Here is an 18,914-nt window from a genome sequence, read left to right on the forward strand (position 1 = left end):
GGTTGAATACTTTGACTCGAGAAATTTCAGCTTTTCATTTTTAATTTGTAAAAAATTTCACACAAAAAACATAATTCCATTTTGACATTATGGAGTATTTATACAGTGACAAATCTCCATTGAATCCTTTTAAAATTCAGGCAGCAAAAAGGCACTGTAGAAACCCAATCAGAATGTACTTGGATGAAAAATTACTGAGACAATGAGTGTCCTGATACTTTGATCACCCCAAGTGTAATCTTTAGCTCCTGCAGTTTGTAAACAATGTTTGACGCTGTCTTTGAACCATGAATACACAGTATCTTATAAAGCCCACGTGGGCAATGCATCCTGAAGATGCAAAAAACACTGTAATAATGAAACGTAGATGTGAACAAAATTTGAACACAAGTAATAAAACACATTTTCTCCCAGTTTCCCGTCCTCTGGATATTTGGTAGAAAATGGTAAACAATTAACATTTAAAAATATGAACAGAATTACTTTTCTTACTATAAAGTAGGGCTAAAAACATAACAGCAACATTTAAAAAGCCTTACTGAAATATCATTTGTAGTATGCCGCTCACAGGGGAATTGAACTCTCAACCTTTCTGTTTCTAGCACCATGACCCTAAAATAGCCACTGGAAACTATAGGGTGGGTGGGGGGGGGGGTGTTGTGTTCTCCCCCTCGGTTTCTGGGAGGTATACAGAGATGGTTAATGTGACTGGCAGCAATATGTATGTTGGGATTTTCCTGGAGAGGCGCTACGTTAGAGAGGCTATGCTAGAGAAGAGAGGTTACCCTAGGGAGAGCTAGAGAGGAGGAGCAGAGAAGCAGAACTAGAGACATCAAGGAGTGAGGAACTGAAACTATAGCCAGCAAAAAGCTAGAGACAGATGGATAGCTTTAGAAACAAGGACAAATCTAGATGAGACAGAACTAGATGATCACAGAACAAACTAGAGGATCTAGGAACAAGGAAGAGGCTGAAATGGGAGAATCTAGACGATCCAGAAAACTCTGTCTACATCCGTTGTTACGTGGTAACCCTACTCACTGAGTAGTTCATTCATCCATCAGGTCTAGGCGCCTTTCTAAGTCAAAGGGATGTCGGCGCAAGCGTCAAATATATTTTGTTGGCTGTCCGGTGCGGTGCTCTTCAACTTGCCTTGATTGAATCCCAGCCTATTTGTGTTTGTAGTCCTCACACCATAATCAGACGGTTTTTGGATGCATACAAATTAACACTTTACTAAATGTGATGCTGCTGAATATAATATGTTTTTTTTATAAATAAATATACAATATAAATATAATACAAGTAAAATAATCTCTTGGCAAACAAAGCAGTTACTATTTACAAGAAAACTCAAATAATTTCAGGTAGCTATGTGTGCGTGAGAGAGAGAGAGAGAGAGACAGACAGAGAGAGAGAGAGAGAGACAGAGAGAGAGAGAGACAGAGAGAGGGAGAGACAGACAGAGAGAGAGAGAGAGAGAGAGAGAGAGAGACAGAGAGAGAGAGACAGAGAGAGAGAGAGAGAGAGAGAGAGAGAGAGACAGACAGAGAGAGAGAGAGACAGAGAGAGAGACAGAGAGAGAGAGAGAGACAGAGAGAGACAGAGAGCGAGAGACAGAGAGAGAGAGAGAGAGAGACTGCGGTGCCTGTCCTTTATGTCCCCTCTCCCCTGGGCGTGTTCTGCTCCATCAGCCTGTCCTCTCTCCCCTGGGCGTGTTCTGCTCCATCAGCCTGTCCTCTCTCCCCTGGGCGTGTTCTGTTCCATCAGCCTGTCCCCTCTCCCCTGGGCGTGTTCCAGCTCCATCAGCCTGTCCTCTCTCCCCTGGGCGTGTTCTGCTCCATCAGCCTGTCCTCTCTCCCCTGGGCGTGTTCTGCTCCTACTCTCTGAGCTGTCTCTGAGGTTGTGATGTCTGTGTGGGCATACCTGGTGGAGCCCCCTACTGGACAGGAAGACCAACAACAACCAGTGACTACAACATCATGGGACTTTACAAGAACATACAAACAGTGTCCTGATCATCCTGCTTTCTCCTGAAATGTTGTCTTGCACACTTTGCTTCTACCAATCCTAAATCCATGATGGGGAGTGTGCATGACCAATCCTAAATCCATGATGGGGAGTGTGCATGACCAATCCTAAATCCATGATGGGGAGTGTACACTTCGGTAGAAGGGTGGTGAATGGGGACACACAATAGAGAAACACACAGAGCCAATGGCTTTGAGCAGGTCCTGTGTTTCATAGTAGGATATTATTACAGTAAGATCCCAACAGTATGTAATATATTCAACCTTAGGTCATAAAGACGTCATATTGAACCATTATAATGAATACACTTGGGATCTCAGTGTGCTGGAGACATCATTGTTTTTGCTGATGGACACCAATTTCTGAACAATAAATCATAAATTACTTTTATATTGCTGGGTTGCTGATGAAGGCTACGGACCCAAAACTCGTTGGTTTTAACAATAAAGTAGGATTTTTTTTTATCAACTTCCACTATCCTCCAAGAGTTGCTGAATCTCTTCTTCAGTCTGCTACTCTATTAATACACCTTGGTTGGAGAGAGAGATAACATCAGTGTTTCTCTATTCATACACCTTGGTTGGAGAGAGAGATAACATCAGTGTTTCTCTATTCATACACCTTGGTTGGAGAGAGAGATAACATCAGTGTTTCTCTATTCATACACCTTGGTTGGAGAGAGAGATAACATCAGTGTTTCTCTATTCATACACCTTGGTTGGAGAGAGAGATAACATCAGTGTTTCTCTATTCATACACCTTGGTTGGAGAGAGAGATAACATCAGTGTTTCTCTATTCATACACCTTGGTTGGAGAGAGAGATAACATCAGTGTTTCTCTATTCATACACCTTGGTTGGAGAGAGAGATAACATCAGTGTTTCTCTATTCATACACCTTGGTTGGAGAGAGAGATAACATCAGTGTTTCTCTATTCATACACCTTGGTTGGAGAGAGAGATAACATCAGTGTTTCTCTATTCATACACCTTGGTTGGAGAGAGAGATAACATCAGTGTTTCTCTATTCATACACCTTGGTTGGAGAGAGAGATAACATCAGTGTTTCTCTATTCATACACCTTGGTTGGAGAGAGAGATAACATCAGTGTTTCTCTATTCATACACCTTGGTTGGAGAGAGAGATAACATCAGTGTTTCTCTATTCATACACCTTGGTTGGAGAGAGAGATAACATCAGTGTTTCTCTATTCATACACCTTGGTTGGAGAGAGAGATAACATCAGTGTTTCTCTATTCATACACCTTGGTTGGAGAGAGAGATAACATCAGTGTTTCTCTATTCATACACCGTGGTTGGAGAGAGAGATAACATCAGTGTTTCTCTATTAATACACCTTGGTTGGAGAGAGAGATAACATCAGTGTTTCTCTATTCATACACCTTGGTTGGAGAGAGAGATAACATCAGTGTTTCTCTATTCATACACCTTGGTTGGAGAGAGAGATAACATCAGTGTTTCTCTATTCATACACCTTGGTTGGAGAGAGAGATAACATCAGTGTTTCTCTATTCATACACCTTGGTTGGAGAGAGAGATAACATCAGTGTTTCTCTATTCATACACCTTGGTTGGAGAGAGAGATAACATCAGTGTTTCTCTATTCATACACCTTGGTTGGAGAGAGAGATAACATCAGTGTTTCTCTATTCATACACCTTGGTTGGAGAGAGAGATAACATCAGTGTTTCTCTATTCATACACCTTGGTTGGAGAGAGAGATAACATCAGTGTTTCTCTATTCATACACCTTGGTTGGAGAGAGAGATAACATCAGTGTTTCTCTATTCATACACCTTGGTTGGAGAGAGAGATAACATCAGTGTTTCTCTATTCATACACCTTGGTTGGAGAGAGAGATAACATCAGTGTTTCTCTATTCATACACCTTGGTTGGAGAGAGAGATAACATCAGTGTTTCTCTATTCATACACCTTGGTTGGAGAGAGAGATAACATCAGTGTTTCTCTATTCATACACCTTGGTTGGAGAGAGAGATATATCAGTGTTTCTCTATTCATACACCTTGGTTGGAGAGAGAGATAACATCAGTGTTTCTCTATTCATACACCTTGGTTGGAGAGAGGTAACATCAGTGTTTCTCTATTCATACACCGTGGTTGGAGAGAGAGATAACATCAGTGTTTCTCTATTCATACACCTTGGTTGGAGAGAGAGATAACATCAGTGTTTCTCTATTCATACACCTTGGTTGGAGAGAGAGATAACATCAGTGTTTCTCTATTCATACACCTTGGTTGGAGAGAGAGATAACATCAGTGTTTCTCTATTCATACACCTTGGTTGGAGAGAGAGATAACATCAGTGTTTCTCTATTCATACACCTTGGTTGGAGAGAGAGATAACATCAGTGTTTCTCTATTCATACACCTTGGTTGGAGAGAGAGATAACATCAGTGTTTCTCTATTCATACACCTTGGTTGGAGAGAGAGATAACATCAGTGTTTCTCTATTCATACACCTTGGTTGGAGAGAGAGATAACATCAGTGTTTCTCTATTCATACACCTTGGTTGGAGAGAGAGATAACATCAGTGTTTCTCTATTCATACACCGTGGTTGGAGAGAGAGATAACATCAGTGTTTCTCTATTCATACACCTTGGTTGGAGAGAGAGATAACATCAGTGTTTCTCTATTCATACACCTTGGTTGGAGAGAGAGATAACATCAGTGTTTCTCTATTCATACACCGTGGTTGGAGAGAGAGATAACATCAGTGTTTCTCTATTCATACACCTTGGTTGGAGAGAGAGATAACATCAGTGTTTCTCTATTCATACACCTTGGTTGGAGAGAGAGATAACATCAGTGTTTCTCTATTCATACACCGTGGTTGGAGAGAGAGATAACATCAGTGTTTCTCTATTCATACACCGTGGTTGGAGAGAGAGATAACATCAGTGTTTCTCTATTCATACACCGTGGTTGGAGAGAGAGATAACATCAGTGTTTCTCTATTCATACACCTTGGTTGGAGAGAGAGATAACATCAGTGTTTCTCTATTCATACACCGTGGTTGGAGAGAGAGATAACATCAGTGTTTCTCTATTCATACACCGTGGTTGGAGAGAGAGATAACATCAGTGTTTCTCTATTCATACACCGTGGTTGGAGAGAGAGATAACATCAGTGTTTCTCTATTCATACACCTTGGTTGGAGAGAGAGATAACATCAGTGTTTCTCTATTCATACACCGTGGTTGGAGAGAGAGATAACATCAGTGTTTCTCTATTCATACACCGTGGTTGGAGAGAGAGATAACATCAGTGTTTCTCTATTCATACACCGTGGTTGGAGAGAGAGATAACATCAGTGTTTCTCTATTCATACACCTTGGTTGGAGAGAGAGATAACATCAGTGTTTCTCTATTCATACACCTTGGTTGGAGAGAGAGATAACATCAGTGTTTCTCTATTCATACACCGTGGTTGGAGAGAGAGATAACATCAGTGTTTCTCTATTCATACACCTTGGTTGGAGAGAGAGATAACATCAGTGTTTCTCTATTCATACACCTTGGTTGGAGAGAGAGATAACATCAGTGTTTCTCTATTCATACACCTTGGTTGGAGAGAGAGATAACATCAGTGTTTCTCTATTCATACACCGTGGTTGGAGAGAGAGATAACATCAGTGTTTCTCTATTCATACACATTTTTGAACATCTTGGCATGGTTCTGTTATAATCTCCACCCGGCACAGCCAGAAGAGGACTGGCCACCCCTCATAGCCTGGTTCCTCTCTAGGTTTCTTCCTAGGCTTTCGCCTTTCTAGGGAGTTTTTCCTAGCCACCGTGCTTCTACACCTGCATTACTAGCTGTTTGGGGTTTTAGGCTGGGTTTCTGTACAGCACTTCGAGATATTAGCTGATGTAAGAAGGGCTATATAAAATAAAATTGATTGATTGATTGATACACCTTGGTTGGAGAGAGAGATAACATCAGTGTTTCTCTATTCATACACCTTGGTTGGAGAGAGAGATAACATCAGTGTTTCTCTATTCATACACCGTGGTTGGAGAGAGAGATAACATCAGTGTTTCTCTATTCATACACCTTGGTTGGAGAGACAGATAACATCAGTGTTTCTCTATTCATACACCGTGGTTGGAGAGAGAGATAACATCAGTGTTTCTTTCCCTATTACAGGTGGCTGTCAGTAGATTATCATTGATATTACAGTATACTGCTGTAAACTCAAGGACAGTTTTAGCCCATTGGTGATTACACCATAATGACCTGTCTTTATCAAGGACAGTTTTAACCCACTGGTGATTACACCACAATGACCTGTCTTTATCAAGGACAGTTTTAACCCATTGGTGATCACACCATAATTTATCAAGGACAGTTTTAGCCCATTGGTGATTACACCATAATGACCTGTCTTTTTCAAGGACAGTTTTAACCCACCGGTGATTACACCATAATGACCTGTCTTTATCAAGGACAGTTTTAACCCACTGGTGATTACACCATAATGACCTGTCTTTATCAAGGACAGCTTTAACCCATTGGTGATTACACCATAATGACCTGTCTTTATCAAGGACAGTTTTAGCCCATTGGTGATTACACCATAATTTATCAAGGACAGTTTTAGCCCATTGGTGATTACACCATAATGACCTGTCTTTATCAATGACAGTTTTAGCCCATTGGTGATTACACCATAATGACCTGTCTTTATCAAGGACAGTTTTAGCCCATTGGTGATTACACCATAATGACCTGTCTTTATCAAGGACAGTTTTAGCCCATTGGTGATTACACCATAATGACCTGTCTTTATCAAGGACAGTTTTAGCCCATTGGTGATTACACCATAACTACTTATTTTATTATTATGCCATAAACTTATTTTCACTTTATTATTAAAACAATTACTTAAAGGAAAATTCCACCTCAAAACGATATTTTGGTAAAAGTGCATCATACCGGTTGTATTTCTGTATTTTGAAAGTTGTATAAGGACACCATCGTGTTCGTGAGAAGACCGATTTTCGGGATGACAAGCACAGCTATAACTCGGCCACCTTTTTTGGGGGGGGTCATTTAGCAGATGCTCTTATCCAGAGCGACTTACAGGAGCAATTAGGGTTAAGTGCCTTGCTCAAGGGCACGTCGGCAGAATTTTCACCTAGTCGGCTCGGGGATTAGAACCAGCGACCTTTCGGTTACTGGCACAACGCTCTTAACCACTAAGCCACCTGCCCCAGATGCAGAGGAACGACGTAGACTGATGCGGTGGATTGAGACGTAGCCCATGCAAAAAAAAAAACTGATATCTCTGGCTTAAACTGACTGATTTTGATGGGGATTTTTGTATTATGTTATGTCAATAGACTCATAAGGATATTAATATCTGTGTTTATCAAAGATAGTGAAAGCACTGGGTGGCCGTACTTACATGTTCTAATAAAAGCTAAATTAGTATTTAATAATGTATTTACATCCCTTCCAAATGAACCTTTGTGAACAGCTGTGTTCATCACTTCAACTAACAGTGGACCTAATTGGTTCCAACAGCTTAGTGGTTAAGAGCGTTGTGCAAAGTAACCGAAAGGTCGCTGGTTCTAATCCCCGAGCCGACTAGGTGATAAATCTGTCGATGTGCCCTTGAGCAAGGCACTTAACCCTAATTGCTCCTGTAAGTCGCTCTGGATAAGAGCGTCTGCTAAATGACTAAAAATAAATAAATAAATAAATAAATATCCCTCAGGAGGAAAACCGTCCCAACCAGGTGATCTGCCTTTATTCCTGTTATCTAGTATCCTTTAGACTTCATGGAGAGAGAAGCTTCCTCTGTTGAGAGAAGAGGAGTTCTTCTATCTTTTAAAAAAAGGACTCGATCTGTCTTGGTGCGGATTTACAATCAGAGGTGTACAATTCTTTCTAGAAAGGGAGAATCTTTGGTTGATTCATTTGGGTTCTGATAGTAATTCTCCTGTTTCAGATTCAATAGTTGCTTTATCAGCTAATTGATCATTACTGTGTAGCTTGTGAGCCAGTAGACGATTGGGTGGATTACCATGGAAGTAATGGTTGAGTCTAACTCCATGGATACCAAACTCTTTCTTATCAATATTATTATTATTATTATACTCATTATTAACTCTTATCAATAGATTTCGTTCTGTCTTGACTTTGTTTGTTGAAAACGCTCCAACGTCGTTTAAACAACTTTTCCAATTCTGATATCTTCTTTAATTGTGATTTATTCACCTTTGGTGGCATCCCATAGAATCCGGGGGGGGGGGGGTCATTTGACGAATTTTCGTTAATAATTTAGAATTCATCCAATTCAGTTTTAAATTGTCACAGAACGTTTTATTTTGTAGTAAGGAAACATTACTACTGAGGCTCCCGAGTGGCGCAGCGGTCTGAGGCACTGCATCTCAGTGCTTGAGGCGTCACTACAGACCGAGTGGCTCAGCGGTCTGAGGCACTGCATCTCAGTGCTTGAGGCGTCACTACAGACCCCCTGGTTCGATTCCAGGCTGTATCACAACCGGGCCGTGATTGGGAGTCCCATAGGGCGGCGCAACAATTGGCCCAGCGTCGTCCGGGTTTGGCCGGTGTAGGCCGTCATTGTAAATAAGAATTTGTTCTTAACTGACATGCCTAGTTAAATAAAGGTTAAAAATTAAAGCTGTTTGAGGAGATTCTGAAGCCCTTTAGTCCACAGTATGTCACTCTACAGGGAATAGGGTCCCATTTAGGATGCATTCATCCTCATAATAACTAGACAATCCAGATAGTTTGAGCGTCGCTAGAATAGCTGGTTTGTCTCTGCATCATTCTACTGGGAAAACAACGCACAGCAATATATCATCATAGGGAGTCTCCCAAAATGGAACCCTATTCCCTATATAGTACACTACTGTTGACCACAGCACCATGCCGGGCCCTGGTCAAACATAGTGTACTGTACAGGGAACAGGGTGTCATTTGGGACGGAACCATTGTATTTTGATAAAGCAGAGGATTGTGTGCAGCGAGCCGAACGGTTAAATCAATTCCTGTGTTCAGCTCAGTCAACGATTTAATGAGTGATTTTCTGCCAATTACACACTCTGTTTCCATGACGACCGACTGACACCGCTTCTGTGTGTGTGTGTGTGTGTGTCTGTGTGTGTGTGTGTGTGTGTGTGTGTGTGTGTGTGTGTGTGTGTGTGTGTCTGGAGGGACTCAGTCGCTCTCTTCTCCCATAACTAAGCCTGTCTAAGTCTATAATTCCATCAATGTGATCAATTCATTTCCTCCAAACTACACAGAAGAGTTGAAGCCTTATAATCTTCTTGGCACCACTATTCACAACTTATTTGACGTTTAAAGGAATGAAGGAAACGGGATGAGAAAAGTCACTTTAGACAGCTAAGAAACAGACAGAGTCAATGGCACCCTATTCCCTGTATAGTGTAAAGGGCCCACAGGGATCTGGTCCAAAGTAGTGCACTATTTAGGGAATAGGGTGCTATTTGGGACACAGATAGAGATAGAGCAAGACTTGAGCTAAGGGACAGCCAACCAGCCAGCTAGTCAAACCAGCCAGCCAGCCAAGCCAAGCCAGTCAGCCAGCCAAACCAGACAGCGAAACCAGCCAGCCAACCTGTCAGCCAAACCAGTCAGCCAACGTGCCAATCTGCCAGCCAAACCAGCCAGCCAGCCAGTCAAACCAGCCAGCCAACCTGTCAGCCAAACCAGTCAGCCAACCTGCCAGCCAGCCAGCCAAACCAGTCAGCCAATCTGCCAGCCAGCCAATCTGCCAGCAAGCCAGCCAGCCAACCAAACCAGTCAGCCAACCTGTCAGCCAAACCAGTCAGCCAAACCAGCCAGCAAAACCAGTCAGACAATCTGCCAGCCAGCCAAACCAGCCAGCAAAACACTTGAGCCAAAATGGGAAACATCTAAAATGGCCGTGTGAGAAGGGTTGGTGTTCTTACTGGGTCTGCGCAGCTGCAAAGAGTTACCTCTCGCTGCAGTGGTGTTGGTGGAAACTGGCCCACCGTAGGGCTCCGACTGTAGATCCAGCTCCATGTAGAGCAGCTCTCTGCTAGCTCTGTTAGCTTTAGCCGCGGGGCTAACGGGGATGTTGACGTAGTTCACACTGGGGTCGCTGTGGTGATGGCGACGCCTGTCCAGGACTGATGACATCATCATGGTAGAAGCATCCGGAGGAAACTTAAAGAAACTCCCTGAGAGAATGACAGAGAGACAGTCAGACAGACACTACCTGGGAGAATGACAGAGAGACAGTCAGACAGACACTACCTGGGAGAATGACAGAGAGACAGACACTACCTGGGAGAATGACAGAGAGACAGTCAGACAGACACTACCTGGGAGAATGACAGAGAGACAGACAGACAGACACTACCTGGGAGAATGACAGAGAGACAGTCAGACAGACACTACCTGGGAGAATGACAGAGAGACAGTCAGACAGACACTACCTGGGAGAATGACAGAGAGACAGTCAGACAGACACTACCTGGGAGAATGACAGAGAGACAGTCAGACAGACACTACCTGGGAGAATGACAGAGAGACAGTCAGACAGACACTACCTGGGAGAATGACAGAGAGACAGTCAGACAGACACTACCTGGGAGAATGACAGAGAGACAGACACTACCTGGGAGAATGACAGAGAGACAGACACTACCTGGGAGAATGACAGAGAGACAGTCAGACAGACACTACCTGAGAGAATGACAGAGAGACAGTCAGACAGACACTACCTGGGAGAATGACAGAGAGACAGTCAGACAGACACTACCTGGGAGAATGACAGAGAGACAGACACTACCTGGGAGAATGACAGAGAGACAGTCGGACAGACACTACCTGGGAGAATGACAGAGAGACAGTCAGACAGACACTACCTGGGAGAATGACAGAGAGACAGTCGGACAGACACTACCTGGGAGAATGACAGAGAGACAGTCAGACAGACACTACCTGGGAGAATGACAGAGAGACAGTCAGACAGACACTACCTGGGAGAATGACAGAGAGACAGACACTACCTGGGAGAATGACAGAGAGACAGACACTACCTGGGAGAATGACAGAGAGACAGTCAGACAGACACTACCTGAGAGAATGACAGAGAGACAGTCAGACAGACACTACCTGAGAGAATGACAGAGAGACAGTCAGACAGACACTACCTGGGAGAATGACAGAGAGACAGTCGGACAGACACTACCTGGGAGAATGACAGAGAGACAGTCAGACAGACACTACCTGGGAGAATGACAGAGAGACAGTCAGACAGACACTACCTGGGAGAATGACAGAGAGACAGACACTACCTGGGAGAATGACAGAGAGACAGTCGGACAGACACTACCTGGGAGAATGACAGAGAGACAGTCAGACAGACACTACCTGGGAGAATGACAGAGAGACAGACACTACCTGGGAGAATGACAGAGAGACAGTCGGACAGACACTACCTGGGAGAATGACAGAGAGACAGTCAGACAGACACTACCTGGGAGAATGACAGAGAGACAGACACTACCTGGGAGAATGACAGAGAGACAGTCGGACAGACACTACCTGGGAGAATGACAGAGAGACAGTCAGACAGACACTACCTGGGAGAATGACAGAGAGACAGACAGACAGACACTACCTGGGAGAATGACAGAGAGACAGTCAGACAGACACTCCCTGGGAGAATGACAGAGAGACAGACAGACAGACACTACCTGGGAGAATGACAGAGAGACAGTCAGACAGACACTCCCTGGGAGAATGACAGAGAGACAGACAGACAGACACTACCTGGGAGAATGACAGAGAGACAGTCAGACAGACACTACCTGGGAGAATGACAGAGAGACAGTCAGACAGACACTACCTGGGAGAATGACAGAGAGACAGTCAGACAGACACTACCTGGGAGAATGACAGAGAGACAGTCAGACAGAGAGTCATTCAGACACTTCTGGGAAGCAGGACCATTGAAATATAATATCATTCTGTGAGCAGGACAACATGTAAAGTGTGCTGCAATGTCAAATGTACATAAAAAAAAAGAAGTTTGATTAAACGTATGGAGCGGTATGAGTAACCTACGATTATCAACAGCCATATTTTCAAACCCTCACGATGAAGGATATGTCCACATGAAAAGGTATTTAAACAGATACAAGACAAACCTTTTAAAGTCAAGTAGATCGTGTCATGTTAGTAAAACGATATCAAATAAAAACAACAACAACCAGGATGCATTGCTCTCACCACCAGAGACTGAGGTTTGCCTGCTTAGGGTCATCGTGCCGGGGGGAGGTGGGGGTGTGGGGGAATAGGAGGGTGAGAGAGGGTGAGAGAGGCCCGCCTCACCCCGCCATACCTCTCTACACTGGGGGGGTGTATCTGAGAAAAGTAGGGCAGTATTGAATGTTAACACCAACAGGTTTATGAATATATAGAGACCATTTAGTTCTGCTACAATGTTACTATTAGAATGGTTTATGAATATATAGAGACCATATAGTCCTGCTACAATGTTACCATTAGAATGGTTTATGAATATATAGAGACCATATAGTTCTGCTACAACGTTACCATTAGAATGGTTTATGAATATATAGAGACCATATAGTCCTGCTACAATGTTACCATTAGAATGGTTTATGAATATATAGAGACCATATAGTTCTGCTACAATGTTACTATTAGAATGATGGTGTAAATACAGACAGACAGACAGACAGATGCAGAAAGACAGACAGATGCAGACAGACAGATGCAGAAAGACAGACAGACAGACGCAGAAAGACAGACAGACAGACAGACAGACGCAGAAAGACAGACAGACAGACAGAGACAGACGCAGAAAGACAGACAGACAGACAGACAGACAGACAGAAAGACAGACAGACGCAGAAAGACAGACAGACAGACAGACAGACAGACAGACGCAGAAAGACAGACAGACAGACAGACAGACAGACAGACAGACAGAGACAGACGCAGAAAGACAGACAGACAGACAGACAGACAGATGCAGAAAGACAGACAGATGCAGACAGACAGATGCAGAAAGACAGACAGACAGACGCAGAAAGACAGACAGACAGACAGAAAGACAGACAGACGCAGAAAGACAGACAGACAGACAGACAGACAGACAGACAGACAGACAGACAGACAGACAGACAGACAGACAGACAGACAGACAGACAGACAGACAGACAGACCTGGTGTTGGGGAGAGTCCTGAATGTGAAGGGCTGTTTGTCTAAAATGGAACCGAAAGAGGAAAATATTAGATAACACATTATACTACAGTACATTATACTACAGCACATTATACTACAGCACATTATACTACAGCACATTATACTACAGCACATTATACTACAGAACATTATACTACAGTACATTATACTACAGCACATTATACTACAGTACATTATACTACAGTACATTATACTACAGTACATTATACACACTCTCCCTCTCTTCTATCTTTTTAGGAGACGTTTTCTTCAGTTTATTGTCTGATTTGGTTATTCAAACCCATGGCATTGCTTTTCTTATATCAGTTTTCTTTGACAACACACTGAGTTTGACAAGTTCTCTTTGATAACACTGTGAGGATGATGACTGTTAATCTGATTAGTTCTCAGCGCTCAACAGATGGAGGAGGCAACACACTGTGCTGCGTTCCAAATGGCACCTTATTCCCTATATAGTGCACTACTTCCTACCAGGACCATAGGCACTGTATAGGGAATAGGGTGCTATTTGGGACACAGTGGTTGTTTGGGCAGAGACACATGGGAAGGTTAAAGTCAAGGAGATAGTGAGTGGTAAGATGTTGTTGTTGTTGTTGTTGGAACAATAAATTGTCGGTGAATACTTCACACTTACACTCGTAGCAGAGATGAAAGAGGAACCTTTCTCAAAAATAATAATAATAAATGCCACTAAGCAGAAGCTTTTATCCAAAGCAACTTACAGTCACGCTGCATTCAGTTTACATATGGCTGGTCCCGGGAATCCAACCCACAACCCTGGTGTTGCAAGCTCCACGCTCTACCAACTGAACCATACAGGACCACTACTAACATGGTGACCACACCAAGCTCTACGCTCTACCAACTGAACCATACAGGACAACCACTAACATGGTGACCACACCAAGCTCCACGCTCTACCAACTGAACCATACAGGACCACTACTAACATGGTGACCACACCAAGCTCCACGCTCTACCAACTGAACCATACAGGACCACTACTAACATGGTGACCACACCAAGCTCCACCAACTGAACCATACAGGACCACTACTAACATGGTGACCACACCAAGCTCCACCAACTGAACCATTCAGGACCACTACTAACATGGTGACCACACCAAGCTCCACGCTCTACCAACTGAACCATACAGGACCACCACTAACATGGTGACCACACCAAGCTCCACGCTCTACCAACTGAACCATACAGGACCACTACTAACATGGTGACCACACCAAGCTCCACGCTCTACCAACTGAACCATACAGGACCACCACTAACATGGTGACCACACCAAGCTCCACGCTCTACCAACTGAACCATACAGGACCACTACTAACATGGTGACCACACCAAGCTCCACGCTCTACCAACTGAACCATACAGGACCACTACTAACATGGTGACCACACCAAGCTCCACGCTCTACCAACTGAACCATACAGGACCAATACTAACATGGTGACCACACCAAGCTCCATGCTCTACCAACTGAACCATACAGGACCACTACTAACATGGTGACCACACCAAGCTCCACGCTCTACCAACTGAACCATACAGGACCACTACTAACATGGTGACCACACCAAGCTCTACGCTCTACCAACTGAACCATACAGGACCACTACTAACATGGTGACCACACCAAGCTCCACGCTCCACCAACTGAACCATACAGGACCACTACTAACATGGTGACCACACCAAGCTCCACCAACTGAACCATACAGGACCACTACTAACATGGTGACCACACCAAGCTCCATGCTCTACCAACTGAACCATACAGGACCACTACTAACATGGTGACCACACCAAGCTCCACGCTCTACCAACTGAACCATACAGGACCACTACTAACATGGTGACCACACCAAGCTCCATGCTCTACCAACTGAACCATACAGGACCACTACTAACATGGTGACCACACCAAGCTCCACGCTCTACCAACTGAACCATACAGGACCACTACTAACATGGTGACCACACCAAGCTCCACGCTCTACCAACTGAACCATACAGGACCACTACTAACATGGTGACCACACCAAGCTCCACCAACTGAACCATACAGGACCACTACTAACATGGTGACCACACCAAGCTCCACGCTCTACCAACTGAACCATACAGGACCACTACTAACATGGTGACCACACCAAGCTCCACGCTCTACCAACTGAACCATACAGGACCACTACTAACATGGTGACCACACCAAGCTCCACGCTCCACCAACTGAACCATACAGGACCACTACTAACATGGTGACCACACCAAGCTCCACGCTCTACCAACTGAACCATACAGGACCACTACTAACATGGTGACCACACCAAGCTCCACGCTCTACCAACTGAACCATACAGGACCACTACTAACATGGTGACCACACCAAGCTCCACGCTCTACCAACTGAACCATACAGGACCACTACTAACATGGTGACCACACCAAGCTCCACGCTCTACCAACTGAACCATACAGGACCACTACTAACATGGTGACCACACCAAGCTCCACGCTCTACCAACTGAACCATACAGGACCACTACTAACATGGTGACCACACCAAGCTCCACGCTCTACCAACTGAACCATACAGGACCACTACTAACATGGTGACCACACCAAGCTCCTCGCTCCACCAACTGGAACCATACAGGACCACACCAAGCTCCACGCTCTACCAACTGAACCATACAGGACCACCACTAACATGGTGACCACACCAAGCTCCACGCTCTACCAAATGAACCATACAGGACCACTACTAACATGGTGACCACACCAAGCTCCACGCTCTACCAACTGGACCATACAGGACCACTACTAACATGGTGACCACACCAAGCTCCACGCTCTACCAACTGAACCATACAGGACCACTACTAACATGGTGACCAAACCAAGCTCCACGCTCTACCAACTGAACCATACAGGACCACTACTAACATGGTGACCACACCAAGCTCCACGCTCTACCAACTGAACCATACAGGACCACTACTAACATGGTGACCACACCAAGCTCCACGCTCTACCAACTGAACCATACAGGACCACTACTAACATGGTGACCACACCAAGCTCCACGCTCTACCAACTGAACCATACAGGACCACTACTAACATGGTGACCACACCAAGACTCTACCAACTGAACCATACAGGACCACTTCTAACATGGTGACCACACCAAGCTCCACGCTCTACCAACTGGACCATACAGGACCACCACTAACATGGTGACCACACCAAGCTCCACGCTCTACCAACTGAACCATACAGGACCACTACTAACATGGTGACCACACCAAGCTCCATGCTCTACCAACTGAACCATACAGGACCACTATTAACATGGTGACCACACCAAGCTCCACGCTCTACCAACTGAACCATACAGGACCACTACTAACATGGTGACCACACCAAGCTCTACCAACTGAACCATACAGGACCACTACTAACATGGTGACCACACCAAGCTCCACGCTCTACCAACTGAACCATACAGGACCACTACTAACATGGTGACCACACCAAGCTCTACGCTCCACCAACTGAACCATACAGGACCACTACTAACATGGTGACCACACCAAGCTCCACGCTCTACCAACTGAACCATACAGGACCACTACTAACATGGTGACCACACCAAGCTCCACGCTCTACCAACTGAACCATACAGGACCACTACTAACATGGTGACCACACCAAGCTCCACGCTCTACCAACTGAACCATACAGGACCACTACTAACATGGTGACCACACCAAGCTCCACGCTCTACCAACTGAACCATACAGGACCACTACTAACATGGTGACCACACCAAGCTCCTCGCTCCACCAACTGAACCATACAGGACCACACCAAGCTCCACGCTCTACCAACTGAACCATACAGGACCACCACTAACATGGTGACCACACCAAGCTCCACGCTCTACCAAATGAACCATACAGGACCACTACTAACATGGTGACCACACCAAGCTCCACGCTCTACCAACTGGACCATACAGGACCACTACTAACATGGTGACCACACCAAGCTCCACGCTCTACCAACTGAACCATACAGGACCACTACTAACATGGTGACCAAACCAAGCTCCACGCTCTACCAACTGAACCATACAGGACTACTACTAACATGGTGACCACCCAAGCTCCACGCTCTACCAACTGAACCATACAGGACCACTACTAACATGGTGACCACACCAAGCTCCACGCTCCACCAACTGAACCATACAGGACCACTACTAACATGGTGACCACACCAAGCTCCGCTCTACCAACTGAACCATACAGGACCACTACTAACATGGTGACCACACCAAGCTCCACGCTCTACCAACTGAACCATACAGGACCACCACTAACATGGTGACCACACCAAGCTCCACGCTCTACCAACTGAACCATACAGGACCACTACTAACATGGTGACCACACCAAGCTCCACGCTCTACCAACTGAACCATACAGGACCACTACTAACATGGTGACCACACCAAGCTCCACGCTCTACCAACTGAACCATACAGGACCACTACTAACATGGTGACCACACCAAGCTCCACGCTCTACCAACTGAACCATACAGGACCACTACTAACATGGTGACCACACCAAGCTCCACGCTCTACCAACTGAACCATACAGGACCACTACTAACATGGTGACCACACCAAGCTCCACGCTCTACCAACTGAACCATACAGGACCACTACTAACATGGTGACCACACCAAGCTCCACGCTCTACCAACTGAACCATACAGGACCACTACTAACATGGTGACCACACCAAGCTCCACGCTCTACCAACTGAACCATACAGGACCACTACTAACATGGTGACCACACCAAGCTCCACGCTCTACCAACTGAACCATACAGGACCAATACTAACATGGTGACCACACCAAGCTCCACGCTCTACCAACTGAACCATACAGGACCACTACTAACATGGTGACCACACCAAGCTCCACGCTCTACCAACTGAACCATACAGGACCACTACTAACATGGTGACCACACCAAGCTCCACGCTCTACCAACTGAACCATACAGGACCACTACTAACATGGTGACCACACCAAGCTCCACGCTCTACCAACTGAACCATACAGGACCACTACTAACATGGTGACCACACCAAGCTCCACGCTCTACCAACTGAACCATACAGGACCACTACTAACATGGTGACCACACCAAGCTCCACGCTCTACCAACTGAACCATACAGGACCACTACTAACATGGTGACCACACCAAGCTCCACGCTCTACCAACTGAACCATACAGGACCACTACTAACATGGTGACCACACCAAGCTCCACGCTCTACCAACTGAACCATACAGGACCACTACTAACATGGTGACCACACCAAGCTCCACGCTCTACCAACTGAACCATACAGGACCACTACTAACATGGTGACCACACCAAGCTCCACGCTCTACCAACTGAACCATACAGGACCACTACTAACATGGTGACCACACCAAGCTCCACGCTCTACCAACTGAACCATACA

General features: G+C 45.0%; 1 protein-coding gene across 1 annotated transcript in view; it reads right to left on the reverse strand.

Annotated features, from left to right (window-relative positions):
* Positions 1–1,722: 1,722 nt before the first annotated feature.
* Positions 1,723–18,914, reverse strand: part of LOC121570108 (protein Dok-7) — a gene marked incomplete at its 5' end in the record, with an annotated part of 52,214 nt that continues 35,022 nt past the window's right edge. The window contains 4 exons of the mRNA XM_045218738.1: positions 1,723–1,942; positions 10,024–10,275; positions 12,335–12,469; positions 13,297–13,336. Of these exons, the coding sequence (XP_045074673.1) occupies positions 1,806–1,942; positions 10,024–10,275; positions 12,335–12,469; positions 13,297–13,336 (564 nt within the window). The remainder of the gene's footprint in view (positions 1,943–10,023; positions 10,276–12,334; positions 12,470–13,296; positions 13,337–18,914) is intronic.

This window comes from Coregonus clupeaformis, unplaced genomic scaffold (genome assembly GCF_020615455.1).
Source record: "Coregonus clupeaformis isolate EN_2021a unplaced genomic scaffold, ASM2061545v1 scaf1757, whole genome shotgun sequence".
Lineage (NCBI taxonomy): Eukaryota > Metazoa > Chordata > Actinopteri > Salmoniformes > Salmonidae > Coregonus > Coregonus clupeaformis.